A 24,256-nucleotide genomic window follows, 5' to 3' on the forward strand; every position below is an offset into this window, starting at 1 on the left:
TCTTTAAATGTTTGGTAGAATTATCCAGTGAATCCATGTGGTCCTGGGCTTTTCTTTGTACATAGGTTTTTGATTACTGATTCAATCTCCTCACTAGCTCTAATTCTGTTTAGAGTTTTTATTTCTTCATGATTCAGTCTTGGTAGGTTATACGTTTCTAGAAATGTATCAATTTCTTCTAGGTTATCCAATTTGTTGGCATGCAATTGTAGTCTTTTATAATCCTTTTTACTTATGTGTCATCAACTGTAGGTCTTCTCTTTCATTTCTGATTTTTATGTGAGCTTCTCTATTTTTCTAAGCTAGTCTAAGAAAAAACTCAACTCTTAATATTGTTTATTTTTCCCCTATTTTAAAAATGATTTATTTCCTTTGTTTTTGCTCTAATCTTTATTATTTTGTTCCTTTTGATATCTTTAGGTTTAGTTTATTATTTCTCTAGTTCTTTTACATATAAAGTTAGGTTATTGATTTGAGATCATTCTTTTTTTTAATGTATGTGCAATGTGCTGCTGTAAACGTCTGTCTTAGTAACACTTCCTGCATCCTGTAAGTTTTTGGCATGCTTTTTCTTTATTTTCATTTGTGTCAAGATATTTTCTAATTCCCCTGTGATTTTTTCTTTGACCCATTGGTTGTTTAAGAGTATGGTGTTTAATTTTCATATATTTATGAATTTCCAGTTTTTCTTTTGCTACTGATTTTTAGTTCTATTCCTTTATAGCTGGAAAATGTAATTGGTATGATTTTAATCTTCTTGAATTTGTTAAGACTTGTTTTATGGCCTAGCATGTGATCTGTCTTGAAGAATGTTTCATACGCACTTGAGAAGAATGTATATTCTGTTGTTGGATAGGGTAGTCTAGCTATGTGTATTCGGTCCAATTGGTCTATAGTGTTGTTCAGGTTTTTTGTTTCCTTATTGATTTTCTGTTTGATTAATTATCCATTATTGAAAGTAGGGTATGGAAATCTTTCCTCCTTATCATGTTCCTGTCTATTTTTCTCTTTAATTCTGTCAATGTTTGCTTCATATATTTGGGTGCTGTTCTGTTAGGTGCATATATGTTTATAATTGTTATATCTTCTTTGTTGAATTGACCCTTTTTCATTATATAATGTCTTTCTTTGTCTCTTGTGACAGTTTTTGATTTAATGTATATTTTTTCTAATATAATTATATAATCACCTTGCTCTCTTTGGTTACCATCTGCATGAAAAATCTTTTTCTATTCTATCACTTTTAGCCTATTGCATGGAATATCTTTGTCCATTCTTTTACTTTTCGTTTATGTATGTCCTTATGTCTAAAACGAGTCTCTTGTAGACAGCATATAGTTAGATCTTGTTTTTATAAGTCAGTTTAACTACTTTATGTCTTTTGATTGCTGAGTTTAATCCATTTACATTGAAAGTAATTACTGATAGAGGACTTACTATTACCATTTTCTTATTGTTTTCTGTATGTCTTATAGTTACTTTGTTCCTTTTTTCCTCTCTTGCTACATTCCTTTGTGTTTTGTTGATTGTTTTTGTAGTGACATTCTTTGATTTATTATTTTCTTTGGTGCATCTTCTATAGGTATTTTCTTTGTGGCTACAATGGGGATTACATAAAACATTTTACAATTATAATAATCTGTCTTAGACTGATAACAAGCTTCAGTTGCATATAAAAACTTCATACTATTACACCTCCTTTCTCCCCACACACTTTGTATTGGCAATATCACAAATTTCACCTTTTACAATTTTGTATTCATTATACTTGTATTTTTATACTTTTATCTTTTTAAGTTTTATACTAGAATTTAAATGATTTAGGCATCACTATTGCAGTATTACAGGATTATATTTGTCTATATATTTATTTGTACTAGAAAGTTGTATATTTTTGTATGCTTTCATGTTGCAGTCTAGTGTGTCCTTTAATTACAATTCTCATAAGGCAGATCTAATGGTGACGAACTCCCTCACCTTGTTTACCTGGGAAAGTCTTTATTTCTCCTTCATTTTGAAGGACAATCTTGCTAGATAAAGGATTCTTGGTTGGCATGGTTTCTTTTTCCTTTCAGCACTTTGAATATATCACCTCTTTGGCCTCTGGGCTTGTAATGTTTATGCTGAGAAATCTGCTGATAATCTTATGAGAGCTCTTTTGTCGGTGACGAGTCATGTTTCCTTGCTGCTTTCAAGATTCTTTCCTTCCTTGTCTTTAACTTTTTCTTGTCTCAATATTGACTTCTTTGGGGTCATTGCAGTTGGAGTCTTTTAAGCTTCTTTACTTTGGATATTGATTTTCTTCTTTAGATTTATGAAATTTTCAGCCGTTGTTTTTTCAAATAAGCTTTCTGTGCCTTTTTTTCTCTTTTCTCCTTCTAAGACTTTCATAACACACATATTGGTCTATTTTATGGGGTCCTCTAAGTCCCTTAGGCTTTATTCACTTTTGTTCATTCTTTTTTCTATTTGTTCCTCTGACTTAATAATTTCAAATGACCTGTTTTTGAGTTCACTGATTCTTTTTTCTGCTTAGGTCTGTTATTGAACCCCCCTACTAAAATTTTAAATTCAGTTATTATAGTCTTCAGCTCTAGAATTTCTGTTTGATCTTGTATTACAGTTTCTAACTCTTTGTTGATATTGTCATTTTGTTCATGCATCATTTTCCTGATTTTATTTAGTTTGTCTATTTGTGTCCTCGTATAGCACACTGAGCTTCTTAAAGACAATGATTTTGAATTCTTTGTCAAATAATTAATAGATCTCCATTTCTTTAGGATTGATTTCTGAAGATTTATTGTGTACACCACCCTTCCTTTTTTTTGAGACAGGGTCTCATCCTGTTTCCCAGGCTGGAATGCAGTGGTGTGATAATACCTCATTGTAACCTCAACTTCTGGGCCTAAGTGATCCTCCTACTTCAGCCTCCTGAGTAGCTAGGACTATAGGTGTACCACTGTGCCCAGCTAATTGAAAAAAATTGTTTTTAGAGATGGGGGTCTTGCTCTCTTGCCCAGGCTGGTCTGGAACACCTGGCCTCAAATTATCCTTCTGCTTCGGCCTCCCAAAGCACTGGGATGACAGGTGTGAACCACTGTGCTCAGCCGATTTTCTTCCTTTAGTTGAGCCATGTTGCCCTGTTTTTTGTTTTTTGTTTTTTGTTTTTTAAGTGCACTTTGTTATTTCTTGAGTGATTTCTGCATTTGAAAAACAACAACAACAACAACAAATGAGTTCTCCCAGTCTTTACAGAGTAGTTTTACACAAGGGAAGGTCTTCAGCAGCTAGAGGTTCTGGGGGCTTTCCTGGGGATATATATTCTCTGAGCTTGTGTGTGTACTTTCTTAATTAAAGAGGTTTACTGGGTCTTGTTTGTTTTTCCTTCAAGGGCTTGTAATTTCTTGCTCCCTCTGGTGTCTGATTATGGTGCTCAGGTTCTCTGGTGTTGCAAAAAGCCAGTGAACTGTCTTTTGTTCTCCATGGCCCCCAAGCATTGAAAATATGCTGCTTCCCCATCAGCACTCTGAGTCAGGTGAGACAGAAACCAGTCCCTCTGCAGCCCACTGAAAAGTGGGAACACTGAATGTATGCTATGCTCTTCTCTTTCCTTTCCAAGGCGGAAGCTGCAAGTTGAACTTTTTCCTTCAGTCTCACTGAACTGTGACAGTTGGGAGAAGGGTTTTTATGATTGACATGAAACAATTTTTGTTACGCATTTCAACATGGTGGTTTTTCCCTTTGAGCTTGCCTGGGGTACTGTAACTTCTTAACTGGTTTCTAGAGTTCTCATAAAGGCTTTTTTGGACTGTGTATTGTTGTTAAGTCAGTGTTTCTGTGGGGCAGTAATGTCTGGGGCTTCCTATTCTGCCATCTAGCTGATGTCACTCCCAAGCCCCTGGCACCTCCTCCAGGCACCTTTCCCCCACTGTCCCTCAGCAGAAGCCATAGGACTGTAAGGGCCATGAGGGGGCGCCAGGGATTTACACTTGTAAAGGTCTTGTTGGGCCATAATAAAGTCCCTCTCAGCCAACAGGTGACCATGGGGCATGTGATGGTCAAATGTAAGTGTGTTCTGGCTTTGTTCACCCATGTGCATCTTGCATATTATTCATGCTATGGATGAACATGTGCTCCTAGCTGTTTCAAGATTAGACATGTTTTGAGAGGATGTTGCATCTGTGACAACTGTCAGGAGTCAGAGGTCCTGGGTCCCTTCTCTGCCACCCCCATGTGACACCTCTGGCTCTCTCAACTCATGCGTTGTAAGATCCACACTTTCTCTTGGGGGGCATGGGGAGATAAACACCTCTTGATCCTAAGAATTCAGTTGGGAAGTGTCACAGGGAGGGTGTGAGGAAGCTCAGAGACACAACCATTTCCATTTCAAACCCAAGTTAAGAGGTCTGAGCCATGAGTGACTCAGCCAGGAGTAGAGCTTAGCTCACAATGGTGGGATTGAAGCTGGGTCCTACCTTCCCATCCATGTCCCTCTTTTTCTCCTTTCTATAAATTCCTTGCTTTCCTATATTACACACCCACACACCAGCTGCCCCTCAGCCATGAGCATTGTCAGGGTAGGGTCAGACTGTCTTTTAGGAGGCTCTAGTAAAAATCCATTGAATTGGCTTGAATCCTTTTCTTTCTATATCCCCATGCTACTCCCAAGCCTGTGAATTTCTTGCCAGAAATCTCTAGCATTGGACTAACTAGATTCTAGAGGCCTATATTAGATTTTACTCTTTATAGATTATCTTATTCGAAGGCACATTCATTCATTCATTCAACATATACTTTTGATTTTTCTCAAGGCCGCCCATATGACCCAGAAATTCGTGTCCCAGTCTCTGGCATGGTGACAAAGCATAGTATGCCCACAGTAGAAGAAGGCTAGCATTGGAAGTATTTCTGGAGGCTTTGAAGGGTCTCCAGGACTTTCATTCATATAACTCTGCAGAGCAGTCCACTGGGAAACCCTTTGAGTTACCTCATGGCTGGAGTGCCTATAGATAGAGTTGTCTGCTGCAGTGTGGAGGCGGTTGGACAGCAGGTAGTTATATAGGCTGGGGCTGCAGCTGACAAGATTAGGGAAGCCCAGGGTGAGCAAAGGCCATTAAGGGCAGAACTGGGCATCTGCAGAAATGGCCATGGCAATGTCTTCTAAACAGAAGTCTGAGGATTGGGCTGGGTTCTGAACCCAATGTCTCCACGTGCCCAGCCTGATCATGTTTTTCACCTTGGTTTGCATGTGTATGGGCAAGGGGCAACAATAAGCTCGTTAGGGTTTCCTTTTATAGAGACTGTAAGAGGAAGTACATTTCTCTACTACTCCCTGACACAATTTTTAGATTATCTGTCCACCCACTCAGATATATTTTTCCCTCAGTTCATTCAAACTGAGAGAGAAAGAGAGAGAGTTTGAAAGAATTTATTGAAATAAGGTCCCTTTCAGCCAATACTGCCACCTCTGTCCTTCCTCTGGGGGCAGGGAGACAGAGACAGGGCTGTAATGGAGTCGTGTCTAGTTGAGAAAAGCTTCTTAGCTCTGGTCAGCTCTTTTAGGCCTCCATGCTATGTCTGGCATATGACCAGCCCAAATCTTTTTCTCTCTCCCTCCCTTCCTGTTTCATACCAGTGAGGTGGTAGAGCCTATATGTTAAGATCTCAGTCTCAGGAGTCAGAGAATCCTGTGTTTGAATCCCAGCTTTGCCAGATGTTATTGTATGTGTGAGCTTGGGCAAGCTACTTACCCTGATCCCCTTTTGTTAAATGGGTTGAAGAATAATACCTGCTTCTTTGGGATATTGGAAGGTTTAACAGAAATAATGCAAGGACCGAGGTCATGATTGTGTGGGGCACATACAGTCAGTGCCTTTTAAATGATGGCTGAAATTCCTTCAACTTCCTGCTTACTGACACATGCATCCTGTGGCAGCCCTGTGCTGGATCCTCAATGACGTAGTGGTAAAAAAGGCAGACCATGCTCTCTGTCCCCAAGGAACTCAGTCTGGTGGGGAGATGGTTATGGAAGTCATGGGCAAGTGGCATTCAGGATCCTTCCTTCCCAGATTTTCATTGTGGGCTGGGTTTCTGGGTCTGTGTGCTACCAGAGAGGGCCATACCAACTGGTTTGGTTTCCCAGGCCTTTAGGGAGTTGGGTCCATAAGAATTGTACTTTTGTAAAAGCACTGGATTGTAGTTTGTTCATTCATTCAACCAATATTAACTGAGTGCTGACTATGTGCCAGTCACTGTTCTAGGCACTTGGGATTCATCAGCGAGTAAAACAAAGGCCTTTCTCTTGTGAAGGAAATATTCTAGCAGGAGGAAATAAACAATAAACAGTAAGTACAATATATAAGTAAATTACATAGGGTGCTATAGAGTGATACATGCTACTGAAATGAGAAAACATAGAGCAAGTAAGGGAGATTGGAGGTGCCAGGGATGGAAGTAGGGGGTTAGTTAATATTTTATTTCATTTTATTTTATTTTTTAACCTTTATTTTAGATTCAGGGGTACATGTGCAAGTTTGTTATATAGGTCAACTCATGTCATGGGGATTTGTTGTACAGATTATTTTTGTCACCTAGATATTAAGCCTAGTACCTAATAGTTATTTTTTGGATCCTCTCCCTCCTTCCATTCTCCACCCTCAGGTAGTCCCTGGTGTATGTTGCTCACCTCTTTGTGTCCATGTGTTCTTATCATTTAGCTCCCACTTATAAGTAAGAATATGTGGTATTTGGTTTTCTATTCCTGTGTTGGTTTGCTAAGGATAATGGCCTCTAGCTTAAGATGGAGATCTTAATATGTATGCTCCATTCATGTTCCTGCAAGAGACATGATCTTGGGTTTTTTATGGCTGGATAGTATTCCATGGTGTATATGTACCATATTTTCTTTATCCAGTCTACTGTCGATGGACATTTAGGTTGATTCCATGTTTTTGCTATTGTGAATAGTGCTTCAATAAACATACACGTGTGTCTTTATGGTAGAATGATTTATGTTCCTTTGTGTATATACCCAGTAATGGGATTACTGGGTTGAATGATAGTTCTGTTTCTAGGTCTTTGAGGAATCACCAAACTGCTTTCTACAATGGTTGAACTAATTTACACTCTCACCAACAGTGTATAAGCATTCTCTTTTCTTCACCACCTTGCCAGCATCTGTTATTTTTTGACTTTTTAATAGTAGCCGTTCTGGGTGTTGTAAGATGGTATCTCATTGTGATTTTGATTTGCATTTCTCTAGTGATCAATGATATTGAGCTTTTTTTATATGCTTGTTAGTCTCATATATGTCTTTTTTTCTTTTTTTTTTTGAGACGGAGTCTCGTCTGTCACCCAGGTTGGAGTACAGTGGCGTGATCTCGGTTCACTGCAACCTCCGCCTCCTGGGTTCACTCAATTCTCCTGCCTCAGCCTCCCGAGTAGCTGGGATTACAGGTGCACACCACCACGCCAGGCTAATTTTTTGTGTATTTTTAGTAGAGACGAGGTTTCACTATGTTGGCCAGACTGGTCTTGAACTCCTGACCTCGTGATCCGCCCGCCTCGGCCTCCCAAAGTGCTGAGATTACAGGCATGAGCCACCGTGCCCGGCTCATATATGTCTTCTTCTGGAAAGTGTCTGTTCATGTCCTTTGCCCACTTTTTAATGGAGTTGTTTATTTTTTTCTTGTAAATGTAACTTCCTTATAGATGCTGAATATTAGACCTTTGTCAGATGCATAGTTTGCAAATATTTTTTCCCCTTCTCTAGATTGTCTGTTTACTCTGGTGATAGTTTCTTTTGCTGTGCAGGAGCTCTAAAAGACTTCAGTGTAAAACCCAAAACTGTAAAAACTCTGGGGGACAACTTAGGCAATACCATTCTGGATTGGCAAAAATTTCATAATGAAGATGCCGAATGTCCATTGAATGATGAGTCCTTGCTGGCATCTAGACTGGTCTGAGCTGAGCCAGGGCCATACTGACCCCATCACTAATTTGCTTGAGCAGAGGGAGCTGATTTGAGCTCTCCCTTTTGATAGGAACAACTTTCAAATCACCATCAGTGCTCATACAATTCAAATGTGCAGTCGCGGGCATCAAAACACAAAACCCTTTCCTTTGTATGTAAAATGAGCAACACATCTGCTGAAGATTGGAAAAGCAAAGTGAAATTGCAGATGACCTTTGAATGCCTTAATTTAAAGAATGATCTGGATTGATCTTGCCCTGGATCTGCTGCCACTGTCTTCATGAGTGAACCTTCTGGATTCCCAGTAGATGTCCAGTCTGAAGCTATCAGAGAAATGAGGGGGTTGGGCTGCTATGGAGAAACAAGAGGATGCATCCAACAGCTGGTGACCACATGTCATGCCCTCCTTGATGCTGGCCCTCATGCTTTCTGATTTCAAGTCTTCCCACCCCTCATCTCTAGAGAGTTAGCCTCCCACCTGTCCTCCTCTGTGTCATTGGCTGCTGAAGAATAAGTGTCAGGAACATCTCAGGAGTACACGTTGGAAGGATTGCCCTCCATATCCCAGGACTCCTGTGTCAAATCACCTCTACTGTGCTTCCGTCTGGCCCAAGGTGGGAAGACAGAGTCTCGGGCACTCAGGATTCTGAATGGAGCTGCAGTGCTCTCTCTTCTACCTTCACCCCTTTCCCTCTTCAGCCTCTTTCCCTCTTTCTATCCCTTCGTTCCTTTATCTCACCAATTCTCTTTATTACTTTCTTATCATTGTAGTTCCTTTTTCTTCTGGTGCAGAAATTATGGGAGAGGTTGGACAGGCATCCCCAGTGGCTTAGGAGCAGAAGAAACAGCCTCCCCTGAGGACATTTACGGTTCAGGACCATGGACAGGGCTCCTCTTGCTCCAGTCAGGCACCAACCACTCACTTGGGCTAGCTGCATCAGATCATCTCTGTGAATGTGGTCTTGAGAACCTCATTCCACAGATAGAGGGGCAGGGGCCTTAAGTGACTAAGGGACTTGGCCATACCCCTTGCTAGCATGTGGCAAGGCAGAGTTAAGAACCCAGGCTTTCTGATTCCATGGCACTATGTTAGGGTTTTGGTTTTTTTTCTCTCTCTCATTAGGGTTTTGTTTTGTTTTTCTCTCTCTCATTTTTAAAATTAATTTTCAAATATGTCTCACATAAGGGCACAGGGCTTAAAGTTGCGTATTTTCTTTAGGGATGAGGCCAGTTCCACCAGATAAAACAGGAGCCATGTGTTTTTAATTGATAAAGAAACAAATGAAAAGAAAAAAGAAAGACACAGTTGACAAGCAGACAAATTAATCCATTTGCTTGACAAATATTAATGGAGTGTCTATGAAATGCCAAGCCTTGTGTTGGGATTTAACAGTGAGTCAGGCGTTGTCTTGCCATCATGAGGTTCTCATGGTGACGGAAACAGCAGCATAGGCTTGGTTTCACATATTTTGACAATTCACTCCTATTTGCTGAGTTATTATGATTCTTCTTCTTCTGGGAAGTTCAATGTGCACAGGAGTCCTCATGTGGTCCCCTTTCTGAACCTCACCATAGTGCTGAACCTCACCATAGTGGACTCATTCCCCAAATGTCAGGCAGTGGGGCAGAAGCCTAGGAGTTCTAACTGATGTGACTGACACTTGAGGAAAGGGTACCTAAGGTGAAGTTCTTTGCTATAGGAGAGTGCTCTAGAAAGGGGTTTAGCTTACTACACTGGCCACCCTTCATCCATCCACCCACTCATCTATCTATCCATCATCTATGATAGAGTAGTGGTTAAGAAGACAGGATATGGCACCAGATTGCCTGGGGTTGATTCCTATTTCCACTATTTATCAGCTGTCTGACCTTGGGCAGATTACTTAACCTTCCTAGACCTCAGTTTCCTTACCTATGAAATGGGAAGAGTAACAGTACCTATCTCATACAGTTGTGAGGATGGAATGAATTATTATATGTACAGTGCATAAGACGGTACTTGGCACAGAAAAAATGTTTAATAATATATCATTATTATACTGTAAGCTCCATGAGGGCAGGAGTAATGCCTGGGACACAGTGGGTGCTTAATACTATTTTCAAAATAAGGAAATGAATGAATCAAGCATTTGCTAAGCCCTCAACTTTCATGAGTCTGTTCCTGTGCTTAGCTATTGTCCTGTGCACCAAAGCCATAGCTCAGGCATCTTCTCAGCTGGGGAGAACTCAATGATAGTTCCTTGTTTTCACTCTGAAAGACCCAGACAGGAGTAGAACCAGCCTGGCAGAGGCCCCTGGCCCCAGAGATACCTGGCCCTTTCTCTTGCTGCTGATCCAGGTCTGTGGCACAATGAGAATCAGTAAAGCAGAGATGCTTCTGCTAGTCCAGGATTCCCTGTCAAAATAATAAACAACCCTTGACTAGTATTGGCTCAGGATGATGGAAAATGAACTGCATCTGTATCACCATGCAGGGAAAATCATGTTTGGTCCTCAGTGGTGGCTTCTGTGTTAAACATGTCCAGGAGAATCAGAAAGCCTGGAGTTAGAATTAGGAAGCTGAGTGGCATGGGATTATTCCCACGGAGCAATTGGATATGGTGCAGGGACAGGCTTGCTGCTTCACTCCACCTGCCATGCATTGTTTTGTGCCTTTGTTGCATGCATCCCCAGCTTGAGAGGAAAAAGGAGACCCTGTTTTGTATCCAAGTCCCTGAGGCACAGCAACTGTGCTAAGCTCTTTTCAATAAATCCCAGGCTCTGATCCCTGGTGTTGGGTGCAGAGTGGAACCAGGACTACAGCTTTGGGAGTATGTCCTGAGATGATGTGTGTGAAATATTTGCAGCCTGGCAGAGGGAAGGGTGGTAGGGTTGAGAGCCTGAGTTTTGCTTTTGTACAGATCTGGGTTTGAATCTCAGCTTTTCCATTGCTACTTGTTTGACCTTGAACATGTTTTAAACCTTGAAGAGCCTTAGTTTCTTCACCTGTAATATGATGGGGGCGGGGCTGTAACAGCCATTTCAAAAGGGTCATTGCAAATGTTAGAGAGATAATGTTAGTGAACCACAGAAATGTTGGCCCCTTCTCAGACTTGCATGAAAGCACCAGTCCTTCTAGGTTTGTCTGTGCTCCTTTCTGTTCCCCTAAGATTGAACAACGTGGTTTCCCTGAACCACTTGTCACGTGGAGATGGCTAATGAGATGAGCCATGTCTGTCTCCTACAATCCACTGTGAACTCCTAGAGGGAGTTCACATATTATATGCAATCTGCCCCTCCCATCTCCCCCAACTCCCTACTGCCCATTAACACCCCCACCTATACACCCTGGAACTAAGCCAACCATTCCCCAGATTTGCTGAATGAAAGACTGAATTTGGCTTGGACCTCTGGGGTTCTTGATAGAATCCGTGGGGTGCCTAACTTGGATGAGGACAATTGCATTATTTTCACTAATCTCCTACTGAAACAACATTTCTATCAATCATGAAGATAGACAACAAACACAAAAGTAGTATTAGCAGTACCTGTGAATTTGTCACTGGTAAGATCACAGATATTTCCATAGAACATTACAGTTGTTACAATTATCTTGAAGTAGCATTTATGCTTCAAACTACAATATGTATTAGGCCCACTGCTAGAACTTATTAATAATGCATTAATAAAGGAGCACTTGTTAGTATATGATCGATTTTCAATATATTTTAAAAACTATATTTCAATCTAACTGATTTCCTTTGCAATTCTATGTATTTTGTTTTACATATTTTAAGACACCATTTGAGATGGTGTCACGAGGCTCCAAGGAGGGCATGGCACAACAAAGATGAAGGACTTCAGGTCATGGGGGTCCAGGGATAGGCTTCCTTGGCCTGCTAATCCCCTGAAATGAATGAAAACGGCAGGAGGTTAGCTTCCTATGTATGTGATTCTAGAAAGAGTATTTCTAACTTTCATTAGGAACTCCAATATGGCTAAGAATTAGACCAGTTATTCTCAACTAGAGGTGATTTTCCCCTTAGGGGACATTTGACAATGTCTGGAGAGATTTTGGTTGTCACACTGGGAGGTGCTACTGGCATCCAGTGAGTAGAGGTCAGGGATGCTGCTAAACATCCTATGTGTACAGGACAGCCTCCCACAATGAAGAATTATCTCACCCAAAATGTTGATAGTGTCGAGGTTGAGAAACCCTGGATTAGACTATTGCACATTCACAGAAATCTCTCTGATTGTTAAGATCTGTAGTAAAAAAAAAAAAAAAAAAAAAAATAGTGCACATCTTCATTAAAAACATCTGTGAAAATTGTGTCACCCAACACTTAATGCACGAAATAGGGAGATGGGGGTAGCAGAGAGAGAAGAGTAACTGCCTGCAGACTAGAGGAGGCTCCTTAGAGGAGATGAACTGAGCCTGGGACCATGAGTTAGATTTGCTAGGTTGAGAAGGTTGCAGTGGAAGGGCGTATGAGGCAAAGGGCCAAACACTGCAGGTGACAAATTAGTGATGTGACTGAGGCACATGCTGTGCAGGGGAGAGGGGCTAAAATGAGGCCCAGTGCCAGCATCCCTAATGACCTAGTTCTTGGTCCTTTCCTAAAGGATCATTGCAGAGAGCCAAAGATACTGTTTGACGCCTGCCTATCTCATCAGCAGACAAGGTGCCCCTGCCAGAAGGCATGCATAGTGATGGGCCAGAGGCTGATTGTAGACTTGAGGTGTCCAGCTGGCACTCCGTGTGACAGGTGAGACACCTTCAGCAGGCACGATGATTTATCCAGCATCTGCAGCTCCCCCCTGTGTTTCCTCTTAGGGCAGTTTCATTAATTGCATGGCTTCAACAAATCCATATCTCCAGTCCAGATTGCACTCCCAAACACCAGTCTACAGCCCTAATTGCCTTCTGGCCATCTCCATCTGGATGTCCCACTGGCATCTCCAACTAAATTTGTCCAAAATTGACCTTATCAGTCAATAAATATTTGCCGAATTGACTTGAATTTTCCTGCCAAACTTCTCAAAAGAGTTATCTCCTTAAAATTATCATTATTTGTAGACAACATGATTGTGTACCTAAAACACCCAAGGGAACCAACTGAGAAATTTGTAGAATTAATAAGTGTTCAGAAACCTATCTGGATGTGAGATGAATGTATAAAAATCAATAGGTTTTCTGTATATCATAAAAACCAGTTAGAAAAAAATAATGAGAAAAATGACATTCACTAGTGCGGCAAAAAGTGCATAAAATGTCTGTGAATAACCTTAACAAGATGTGACTGGGACTTACATAAAGAAAAGCATCTAATCTTTACTGAAAGATTAGGTGGTGTTTGCTGTGCCAGGTTCTGTACTGAACATTTAGCAACTCAGCAGATATCACATTAATCTGTACAACCATCCTAGAAGTGGGTGTTAATTTTAAAGATGTCAAAACTAAGGCTTAAAGAGTTTAAATAAGTTTCCCACACACAATATTAAGTGGCAAATCTGAAATTTGAACCCAAAGCTTTTGTTTCCAAAACCCATGCTTTTAACCTTTCCACTAAGCCACTTCCAAAATAAACCATAAATACACAGATAAATGAAGTTGGTGAGTATTTTCTGAATATTAGATTAGTGCAAAAGTAATTGTGTGTGTGTGTGTGTGTGTTTGCCATTACTGTTAATGGCAATAACCGCAATTACCTTTGCACCAACCTAATACAAAAGATTAATTCATTTCACTCACTCATTCATTTAAAAATATGTACTGAGTGTCTACTATGGGCAAGTACTGGGCTAGGTGATGGAAATAAAATTGAAGAAAAGCTCAAGGAGGGTCAGATGCAGTGGCTCACACCTGTAATCCCAGCACTTTGGGAGTCTGAGGCGGGCGAATCACAAGGTCAGATCGAGACCATCTTGGCTAACACGGTGAAACCCCGTCTCCACTAAAAACACAAAAAATTAGCCAGGCGTGGTGGCGGGTGCCTGTAGTCCCAGCTACTCGGGAGGCTGAGGCAGGAGAATGGCGTGAACCCGGGAGGCGGAGATAGCAGTGAGCCGAGATCGTGCCACTGCACTCCAGCCTGGTTGACAGAGCGAGAATCTGGCTCAAAAAAAAAAAAAAAAAAAAAAAAAAAAAAAAAAAAAAAAAAAAAAAAGCTCAAGGAGTTTGCTGGTAGAGACAGCCACATAAACATATCATTATATCACCATTGATGAAGGCAATGACATTCATCATGAATGATGAACAAGGAGTGGATGAATACTTGATGGTGTCTTGAGGGTTCCCAGAAGGCTTTCTGGAGAAGGTAATGAGTTTGAAAATGCCTGGAGTTAGCCGAGTGAAGGAACAATCCAAGCACAGAATGCTAGGTGGGCAATTAATATTCATTTATTCATTCATTCAACCAACAACTATTCTGTGAGCATCTATTATGTGCCAGGTTCAGGTCTGGAAGCTGGAGATAGAGCAGAGAAAAAAATGGTGCCCCACTCTCATGGAGATTGCATTTTACTGGGGAGGGTGCATCAGAAAATAAACAAGAGGAAAATATATGGCAGAGGTGCTAAGTCCTGTGGACAGAAATAAAGCAGGCACCTGGAACACCTGGCTTGAGAGGCAGGTCTGAATTGTACTTAGGGTGGTTTCCAAGGAGGTGATATTTGACTAGACACAGGAAATAAGTAAGGGTCCCATAGCTACTGGGGAAACATTTTCTGGGCTGAAGCCTTGGCAAATGCAAAGGTCCAGCATGGCCGGATTACAGAGATATGGCTGGATCACAGGGATATGGTTGGATCACAGGGATGAGGGGACAAGAGATAGGAGAAGAGGTGGACAGACATCTGGGTACCCATTCATTTAAAGCTTTGAGGACTATGGCGAGGACTTTGGCTTTTATGTTGAGTGAGATGAGAAGCCAACCAATCTTTAGTTGAGAGAAGTCTTTCACAATGTGAACAAGGGAAAAATATTACCAAGAAAAAAGAGATAAATGTGACTGCTTATAAAAAGTGAACATTTTGGCCAGGTGCGGTGGCTCACGCCTGTAACCCAGCACTTTGGGAGGCCAAGGCGGGTGGATCATGAGGTCAGGAGATCGAGACCATCTTGGCTAACACGGTGAAACCCCATCTCTACTAAAAATACAAAAAATTAGCCAGGCATGGTGGCGGGCGCCTGTAGTCCCAGCTAATCGGGAGGCTGAGGCAGGAGAATGGCGTTAACCTGGGAAGCGGAGCTTGCAGTGAGCCGAGATGGGGCCCCTGCACTCCAGTCTGGGTGACAGAACAAGACTCTGTCTCAAAAAAAAAAAAAGTGAACATTTTAATCTACATGGGAAATCTAAACAAAACAAAAAGCACACAACCAGGTAGAAAACAATATTTGCAACAAATATGACAAAAGATTAAAATTCTGACTCTATAAAGAGTTAGTACAAATTGACAAGAAAAATAGTAAGACCTAATAGAAGATTTAAGTACATAACATTTAGAAACTTCAGTATGTCAAACATGGTAAAATTAAAAGGCCAAACAACTACAAAACACGTATGTAGCACATGCGATGCATAAAGGATTAATATATTACACATATATAAAATAGATAAGTAGGTAAGAAATCAGGGAAAAAAATACCACAATGAAAAATGAGCTGAGGATTTGATCAGCTAGTTCCAAAAAGAAGAAATTAAAATTATTAGAAAAAGTGAAAAGGATGTTGAATCTCAGTCATAAAACGTCACTAAGTAAAATGAGATCACATTTTTTGCACCTATTAAGCAGGCAAAAAGTTTCCAAATAAGACAATACACAAGGTTGGCAAAGTTGCTGTGAGATAGGTATTCCTAGACGTAACTATTGAGAGTTTAATGGGTGCACATTTCCTAGAAAAGATATTGTTAACCCAGAGCCAAAGCCTCAGAAATGTTCATACCATTTGACCCAGTCATCTGCTATTTGAAAGTCTGTCCTGGGGAAATCATCCAAAACAAATGAATGAGCAATGACTTGAGGAATCTAGTTCTCAGGGATTGTTCTGGAGCCTGATGGGGGTAGCTGCATTGACCAGAGCCTCAAGGCATGGGTGAAAGAAGGCAGACCATCCTGGCTAGAGAGAAATGCAAGGTGCCATCAAAATGAAGGTCAGTAGCAGCATTCCCATCTACAGGGCAGTACATCAGTCACTAGAAGTGAAGAACGGATAGCCTTTTTCTTGAAAGAAATTCAATGTTTCATGGGCACGAAAGGACAAAGCCATTTTGGCATGAGATTCCATTCCATTCACATTTCAATCTGGAGTGGCTGCTCTGGGTTATAACTTCCTCAACTTACTAACATACATTGGTTTCAGGGAGGTTTCCAAATGAGTCAGGCTTCTAACCCTTTCTAGCCATCCCTGACAGAGGTCAGCCAGCCTAATGTGGACAGTACCTTACCTGACCCCACCTGAAACCAAAGCTGGAGGCAGTTACTGCATAGGGGAACATTTATTCTGGGACTCTGGCCGTGGAAAGGCATTTTCCACTGCATTGACCAGCATCCTATCACCAGATCTAACTAAGGGTCCAGGTCTTATTTACAATGCAACAAAAATTCCAGAAGCAATTTAAATGTTTGACAATAGGAGAATGGCTAACTAAATTCTAGTATAACCATACATTGAAACGTTGTGCATCCATTTAAAATGCTGTTTATGAACAGATTCAGTATCTTAGAGAATGCTCATGTTATAATGTTTACTGAATTGTTACAAAAGAAAACCGAGAAATGACCTGAATGGCCATCAACAGGGGGAGTGGTTGAATAAATTGAGATACATCCATGGCATGGAATATTACACATTCATATAAAAAATAAGTTAGATCTGTATCTACTGACCTGGAAGGTGTCCCCGGTGTATTGTTAAGTGAGAAAGCAAGTTGCAGAAAAATGAGCTAAACTACAGTTTTATTTTTTAAATGAAATAATCAAAATTCTCCCAGAATGTGTCTATATGGTTTGTATGAGAGAGAAGAAGGTGAGGGAGGGACACACACCTGGCTGTTAACTTCGGTAATTTTGGATTGGGTGGGGAGGAGGGAGACTGCATATATATTTGTTATACTTGCATTGCATAGGTGCATATCTATGCATATTACAAGTCCACATTGCCTTTTTAAATTGAAGATTGAAGAATAACTTACTGAAAAAGTAGCACACAAAATTATACATATGGTGTTATCTCAACAATGTGAAATATGCATGGAAAAAAATCTCAGAAAAATGAAAATATTAACAGCAGTTGCCTCTGGAAGGAAGAGATTATAATCAGTTTTCTCTTTTTAAATCTTGCCTGTATTTTTCAAAGTTTCTACAATGTAGAAGTTATTGTTTAGAATACAATGGCCTTCCACCTTCTCATCAGCCAATCTTGCCTATTACAATCTGCCCTCTTTCCACCTTGCCATCCTCCCACCTGCCTTTGCTGAAATTGATCTATCCATTCAGCAAATACTTATTGAATTCTAGGTACTAAGGATGCAGCAGGGACCAGGTCAAGGCTCCAGCTCTCGGCATTGCTTCCAGAGGGACTATTTAGACACCAGACAGAGTGACCTCATTCAAGACCCTCATCTTAGTCTTTCTGTGCTGTTTACCACATTGAGTCACCCTCTCCCGCATGAACTGCCCTCTGGATCCTCTCCGACTATTCTACCTGTTCCCTGCTCTGTCACCTTTTCTGTCCCCTTACATGGCAGATGTTCCCAGAGGCTCTGTTCTGAACTCCTTCGCTTCTTTCTCTATAGCAGAAGATGCCATTCACGTCTAGATTCTTAATCAGATCTCCAGTCCTTGGCAGGTCTGAGCCAAGGCAGAGGTCTGGGATGCTGGCGATGGTGGTGAGTGTTGATATTTCATTGGTTGTCCACAACACGAATGGGGGAGGCCCTTAAGATGTGGCTCCTGTGGCATCTATACTTCAGAACCACTCTGTGTACCCCTCTAGCATGATATTGTCCAATGACATACTTTGATTTACTTGTTTCTAGTCTATGATCCAGGTCCCCATGGCTTATCACAGGGTCTATCCTAGAGGAATGAATGAATGAAGGAAGGAATTAATGGCATGATGCAGTGACATTACCAGGCAGGTTTTAGGGACAGGAGCAAAGTAAATCTGGTACCTGTACCAGTGAGGGAAAGTTCAAGGAAGTGTACTCAGGGCTTCTCTGAAAGTTGTGGAGTTAGAGGCTTTATTTCATTATCACTGTGGTTGGATATTTTTCTGGCTTCTGGGCCATTTATGTCTTCTTTTGTGAACTAATTTGTTCAGATCCTGTCCAATTATTACTAATAGTACTTTTCCCCCTAAGTATTAGTAATAGTTCTTTCTATATTCACCATATTACTTTTCTAACATTTTTGTATGCTTTCTGATATTGTTTCTGTTGTTGACATATGCATACTTTTAATATCAATCTTGTAGTATCCTCCACAGCTATTATGCTAAAAAATCACAGTCAGATAATTACCTAGGTTTTCTTCTAATTATTTTATGACTTTATTTTTTTAACATGTAACTCTTTGCTCCATCTGCAAGTTATTTTTGTATATGGTGTGATTCGAGGAGACAACTTAATTCTTTTCCCAAACAGTTTATTAGTTGACCCAGCAAAAGTCTTTTTCTTTTCTCAATTTTTTAAAATATTTCCTGATACATATTTCCATTTTTATGTGCATTAAAGATATTCATGCAATACCATTTCATGTCCTACCTGTTTACTCCTGGACCACCCCCACACTATTTTCATTAGTGTCATTTATGATGCTGTTTAGTATCTTGTGGAATGAGACTGCTAAATTTACTGTCTTCTCTAAAAAATGCATTGTGACAATCTATTTTTCCAGTTAAACTTAGGTATCATTTTACCAAACTTAAAACAGGTCATTGGGCTTTTCATCCGAATTGCATTAAACTTATAAATTAACTTTTCTGTAACTTTTCAAGAGGTTAATATCATAAATTAACCTTTCTGTATCCACTCAAGATTATGCTATGTCTCTCCAATTATTCAAATTTTTTATCCCTCTGTAAAAGTCATTTTCATACGGTGTCTGCACATTTCTTGTTAAGTTTATACGTACTATATGCATTTTGTAGTTACCATAAACAAGATCTTTTTTCTTTATATTTTTATCTGTCATTGACATATAGGAATGTTACTGATTTTTGTATATTATTTTGCATTTGGCTAGTTTATTAAAATTTCGTATTATCTCTAATAGCTTTATAATGAATTCTCCTGGGTTTTCTAGGTATATTAATGTATCATCTACAAACCATAATTTTGCTTCCTCTTTTCTTTTTTTTATTATTATTATACTTTAAGTTTTAGGGTACATGTGCACAATGTGCAGGTTAGTTACATATGTATGCATGTGCCATGCTGGTGTGCTGCACCCATTAACTCGCCATTTAGCATTAGGTATATCTCCTAATGCTATCCCTCCCCCCTCCCCCCACCCTACAACAGTCCCCAGAGTGTGATGTTCCCCTTCCTGTGTCCATGTGTTCTCATTGTTCAATTCCCATCTATGAGTGAGAACATGCGGTGTTTGGTTTTTTGTCCTTGCGATAGTTTACCAAAAACGATGATTTCCAATTTCATCCATGTCCCTACAAAAGACATGAACTTATCATTTTTTATGGCTGCATAGTATTCCATGGTGTATATGTGCCACATTTTCTTAATCCAGTCTATCATTGTTGGACATTTGGGTTGGTTCCAAGTCTTTGCTATTGTGAATAGTGCCGCAGTAAACATACGTGTGCATGTGTCTTTATAGCAGCATGATTTATAGTCCTTTGGGTATATACCCAGTAATGGGATGGCTGGGTCAAATGGTATTTCTAGTTCTAGATCCCTGAGGAATCGCCACACTGACTTCCACAATGGTTGAACTAGTTTACAGTCCCACCAACAGTGTAAAATTGTTCCTATTTCTCCACATCCTCTCCAGCACCTGTTGTTTCCTGACTTTTTAATGATCGCCATTCTAACTGGTGTGAGATGGTATCTCATTGTGGTTTTGATTTGCATTTCTCTGATGGCCAGTGATGATGAACATTTTTTCATGTGTCTTTTGGCTGCATAAATGTCTTCTTTTGAGAAGTGTCTGTTCATATCCTTTGCCCACTTTTTGATGGGGTTTTTTGTTTTTTTCTTGTAAATTTGTTGGAGTTCATTGTAGATTCTGGATATTAGCCCTTTGTCAGATAAGTAGGTTGCGAAAATTTTCTCCCATTTTGTAGGTTGCCTGTTCACTCTGATGGTAGTTTCTTTTGCTGTGCAGAAGCGCTTTAGTTTAATTAGATCCCATTTGTCAATTTTGGCTTTTGTTGCCATTGCTTTTGGTGTTTTAGACATGAAGTCCTTGCCCATGCCTATGTCCTTAATGGTAATGCCTAGGTTTTCTTCTAGGGTTTTTATGGTTTTCGGTCTAACGTTTAAGTCTTTAATCTATCTTGAATTAATTTTTGTATAAGGTGTAAGGAAGGGATCCAGTTTCAGCTTTCTACATATGGCTAGCCAGTTTTCCCAGCACCATTTATTAAATAGGGAATCCTTTCCCCATTGCTTGTTTTTCTCAGGTGTGTCAAAGATCAGATAGTTGTAGATATGTGGCATTATTTCTGAGGGCTCTGTTCTGTTCTTATTTCTTTTTCTTGTGTCACATGGGTTAACTCTTCCAATAAGCCGTGAAATCCCAGAGGTGATGATGGCATCTCTGTCTTGTTCTCAGTCTTAATCAGGTGTTACACCATAAGTGCAATGTAGAGTATTGTTCTAAAATCGAAGCTTTATCATAGTAAGGAAATATTCTTTTTCGTAGTTTTGAATGCTTATTTTAATCAGGGTTACATGCCTAATTTTATGAAATGCCTGTTTAGGATTTATTCAGAAGACCTTAATATTTTTTTTTCTCATTTAATGGGATACTTAGTGTTAAGAGATTTCTTAATATTAAAGTCCTTTAGAGATTAACTGTCCTTTGTCAGTTAATCCCTAAAATGGGCTTTAAAAATATTAGTGTCGAGTTAATTTATCAGCATCATGGTGAAGAAAATGGATTTGAAGTGGAATGCTTATGTTTGAATCCCACCTTTGTGTAACAGTGACTTGGGCCCCATTCCTTAATTTCTTTCTGCCTTAGTTCTTCGTCTGTAAAATGGAGATGATAGTAATAGTATCTACCTTATAGGGCTGTTGTGAGGCTTAGACAAGTCAATATAGGTAAAGTTTTTAGGAGAGTGTCTAGCCAAATACTAAGTAAATACAAACAATATATTAAATTAATGAGAATTTACCATGTACCTGATACTGAGCTTGGGACATGGATTCAAAGATGGGCAGACTCACATGTGGTGTCTGCTATCATGAAGCATTCAGCCTGGTGAGAAGACAGATACTTGTGAAACAATCACATGGAAGCATGGAGATTTACTTTTATAAGTACCACCAAGGAGAAGTTACGGTGTCATGACAGTGTGTAGTAGTGGGCTTGACCTGACCAAGGAAGGACACTAGGCTGAGATCTGAAAGATGGGTATGCTAAGAGTGTTGTAGGCAGAGAGAACCGCACATGCAGAGGTCCTGTGGCTCTGTAGTACGAGACTGTGGCAGATACAAAGGACAGAAACAGGCAGGATTTGGCTGGAAAGCTGGTGGATATGAAGCTGGGAGATCACTAAGGGCCAGGCCATGTAGAGACCCTTGTATACTTTAATTTTCCTTATTGAAGAGCAAGGAGGAGCCATTGAATGTTTGGGGCAGATGGGAGGTTGGCATGACCTCACCACCTTCTGCCTGCTGTGTGAAGAACAGATTGGCAAGGACCAGAGCAAATGTGGCTGACCAGTTAGGAGTTAATACGGCAGTTTAGGAATGAGCTTGGTGTGGGGTGGGGACAGACGGAGATAGAGATAGAGTGGTAGATTAGCCATGGGGTTGTGAAGAAGAGGAAGCTTCTAGGTGAGACTTACTTAGATAAAGAGATGGAGGCATGATTCCATTCACTGAGTCGGGGGGTAGGCAACAGAAAAGGAGAGAGTGGGTCGGGGGACATCAAGAGTATCCCAAAGGGGTGACAGGCCTGGTGCACAGAGGGATGGCTGGCCTGGATCACGACGTTGTGAGTAACCAATGCACAAGTGGGAAGTCCCCCAAATTGGAGAGAGGAGGAGAGGCCTTGGCACGGAGACTGAAAGGAGGCAGAGAAAGAGCAGGAGCAGGAGAGGAGTGTGGTATTGTGGGAGGAAGCTCAGGGCATTGCTGCTCAAAGTGTGGTCCCATAGAAGGCATCATCACATCACCAGGGAGCAAGATGGAAAGGCAGTCTCTCCAGCCCCACCCCGGTGTCGATCTGAATCTCCATTTGAGACAGATCCCCAGGTGATGCGTGTGCACAGTGAGGTCTGAGATGCTCTGGCCCGGAGGAGTATTTCTGAAAGGAGGGTGAGCAACAGCAGTCAGAGGCACTGAGCAGTAAATTAACAAGAAAACGGAAAAATAGCCACTGAGCCCATGGGTAGTAGATCTGTTTGGGTGGATCAATGGGACCAGAAGGCAGAATTGACAGGGTTGGAGAGTGAGTGGGAAGTAAGGAAATGGAGACAGAAAGTATAGACAGATTGTGTTTTCTATAAATTTAGCTGTGAAGAAGAAGAGAGAGAGACAGGGCTGGAGGGAGACGAGGAGTGGGGTAGAGAATTGTTTTCTTAACGATAGAGTCTTGAGCACATTTAAAATGAGAAGGTACTAGTGGAGAGGAAATGACTGAACACACGTTAGAGAGAAACAGGATCGTATACTGTTCTTGAAGAGTAGGGAAGAGTTGAGACTCTTGGCAAAAGTCCATTTAGGTGGAGGAAGAGGTGGCTCCTCTGTAGCAGGAATGAAGACAGCATGGGATAGGCTAGAAGGGTTTGGAATTGGGAAGACAAGGGAATCCTTAGGAATGGCTTTTATTTTCTATGGAGAGTGAGGGAGAGGAATTAGCTGAGAGCCAGGAGGTTACAGACAATGGAGAAGGTTTGAAATTGTGGTTCTGACATTCCATGTTGTAGAGGGGAAGTCTGAGTTCAGCCTGGTATTGGTGGCTTTGTAGTTCAGATTCTCAAAGCCTTAATTTTCTACTGCATAGAGTTGTTGTAAGCCTTGATTAAATGATACACAATGTATCACCTGGTCAGTACACAGCACACAGCAAGCCGACAGTCAACGTTAGTCACCCTTTGTACCTCCCTCAGTGCCAAGCACAGGGCTGGCTCATGGGAAGCACTTGGAAAAGTGGGTTCATGATTTGCTAACACATTGCTCCTGACTCTCTAGAAGCTTCTAGGAGTTATTCTGGCTATTCTGAACTGCTCTGTTTCTCTTTCCCAGGCCAGAACTGCACGTTCCAACTGCATGGTCCCAATGGGACAGTTGAGAGCCCAGGGTTCCCATATGGTTACCCCAATTACGCCAACTGCACGTGGACCATCACCGCGGAGGAGCAGCACAGGATCCAGCTTGTGTTCCAGTCCTTTGCCCTGGAAGAGGACTTTGATGTCCTGTCGGTATTTGATGGTCCACCCCAGCCAGAGAATCTCCGTACGAGGTACCTTGCTGCCCATCTTCCCTGTAGCAAACAGCTGGGCTCTGAGCCAAGCTCACTAGGAGGAAGATCTTTCTCGAGTGAAAGGTTTATGGTCATCAACAAAGACCACTGTTTTCATGATGCCCTCCCTCAACCCCTCTGGTTTTCCAATTCATGTCTCTTGCTTAGAGGTTTCTGGTTGGGAGGATTGATGAGTAGGACATTTGGGAAGACTAGAGAGAAAACACAAGAGGGTTCTAGACAAATTCAGCACTTTCTATTGAAACTGGATTTTCATGCACAGGGTGTATTATTTGTACGCACAGGGTGTATTATTTGTACACACAGAAATATAAGTTGGAACCAACAGATATGGGTGTTGAAGGCTGATAGTGATGTAGTGAATACGTCTTGCATCACAGTATTTGAAACCATCAATACTTTTCTGGACTTTGCTTTGCATTTCCAAGGCCTTGGTTGTGGATGTAGACTCTGGAATTTGGGGGAGTTCTCACCCTCTTAACCCCCATCCCTGTGATGGAAGAGATCCCTATGGAGAGAGTAAGATGGCTTCCTGTACCGCTGAGCTGACTCCCAAGGGGAAGAGCTTACAGGAGGGAGACAGGAGGAAGGCTTCCAACCTCTGCAGAAAGGGCAGACTTTTCTGGG

The 24,256-nt window shown here is 40.9% G+C and overlaps 1 protein-coding gene across 7 annotated transcripts in view; it reads left to right on the forward strand.

Moving 5' to 3' along the window:
• The window catches only part of CSMD2 (CUB and Sushi multiple domains 2), a 664,749-nt gene that overhangs the window by 48,874 nt on the left and 591,619 nt on the right, over positions 1–24,256 (forward strand). For all 7 annotated transcript variants that reach the window (XM_054538082.2, XM_054538100.2, XM_054538088.1 and 4 more), the window contains exon 2: positions 23,392–23,608. In XM_054538082.2, the coding sequence (XP_054394057.1) occupies positions 23,392–23,608 (217 nt within the window). The remainder of the gene's footprint in view (positions 1–23,391; positions 23,609–24,256) is intronic.

The sequence above is a fragment of the Pongo abelii genome, chromosome 1 (genome assembly GCF_028885655.2).
Source record: "Pongo abelii isolate AG06213 chromosome 1, NHGRI_mPonAbe1-v2.0_pri, whole genome shotgun sequence".
In the NCBI taxonomy this organism is placed as follows: Eukaryota; Metazoa; Chordata; class Mammalia; order Primates; family Hominidae; genus Pongo; species Pongo abelii.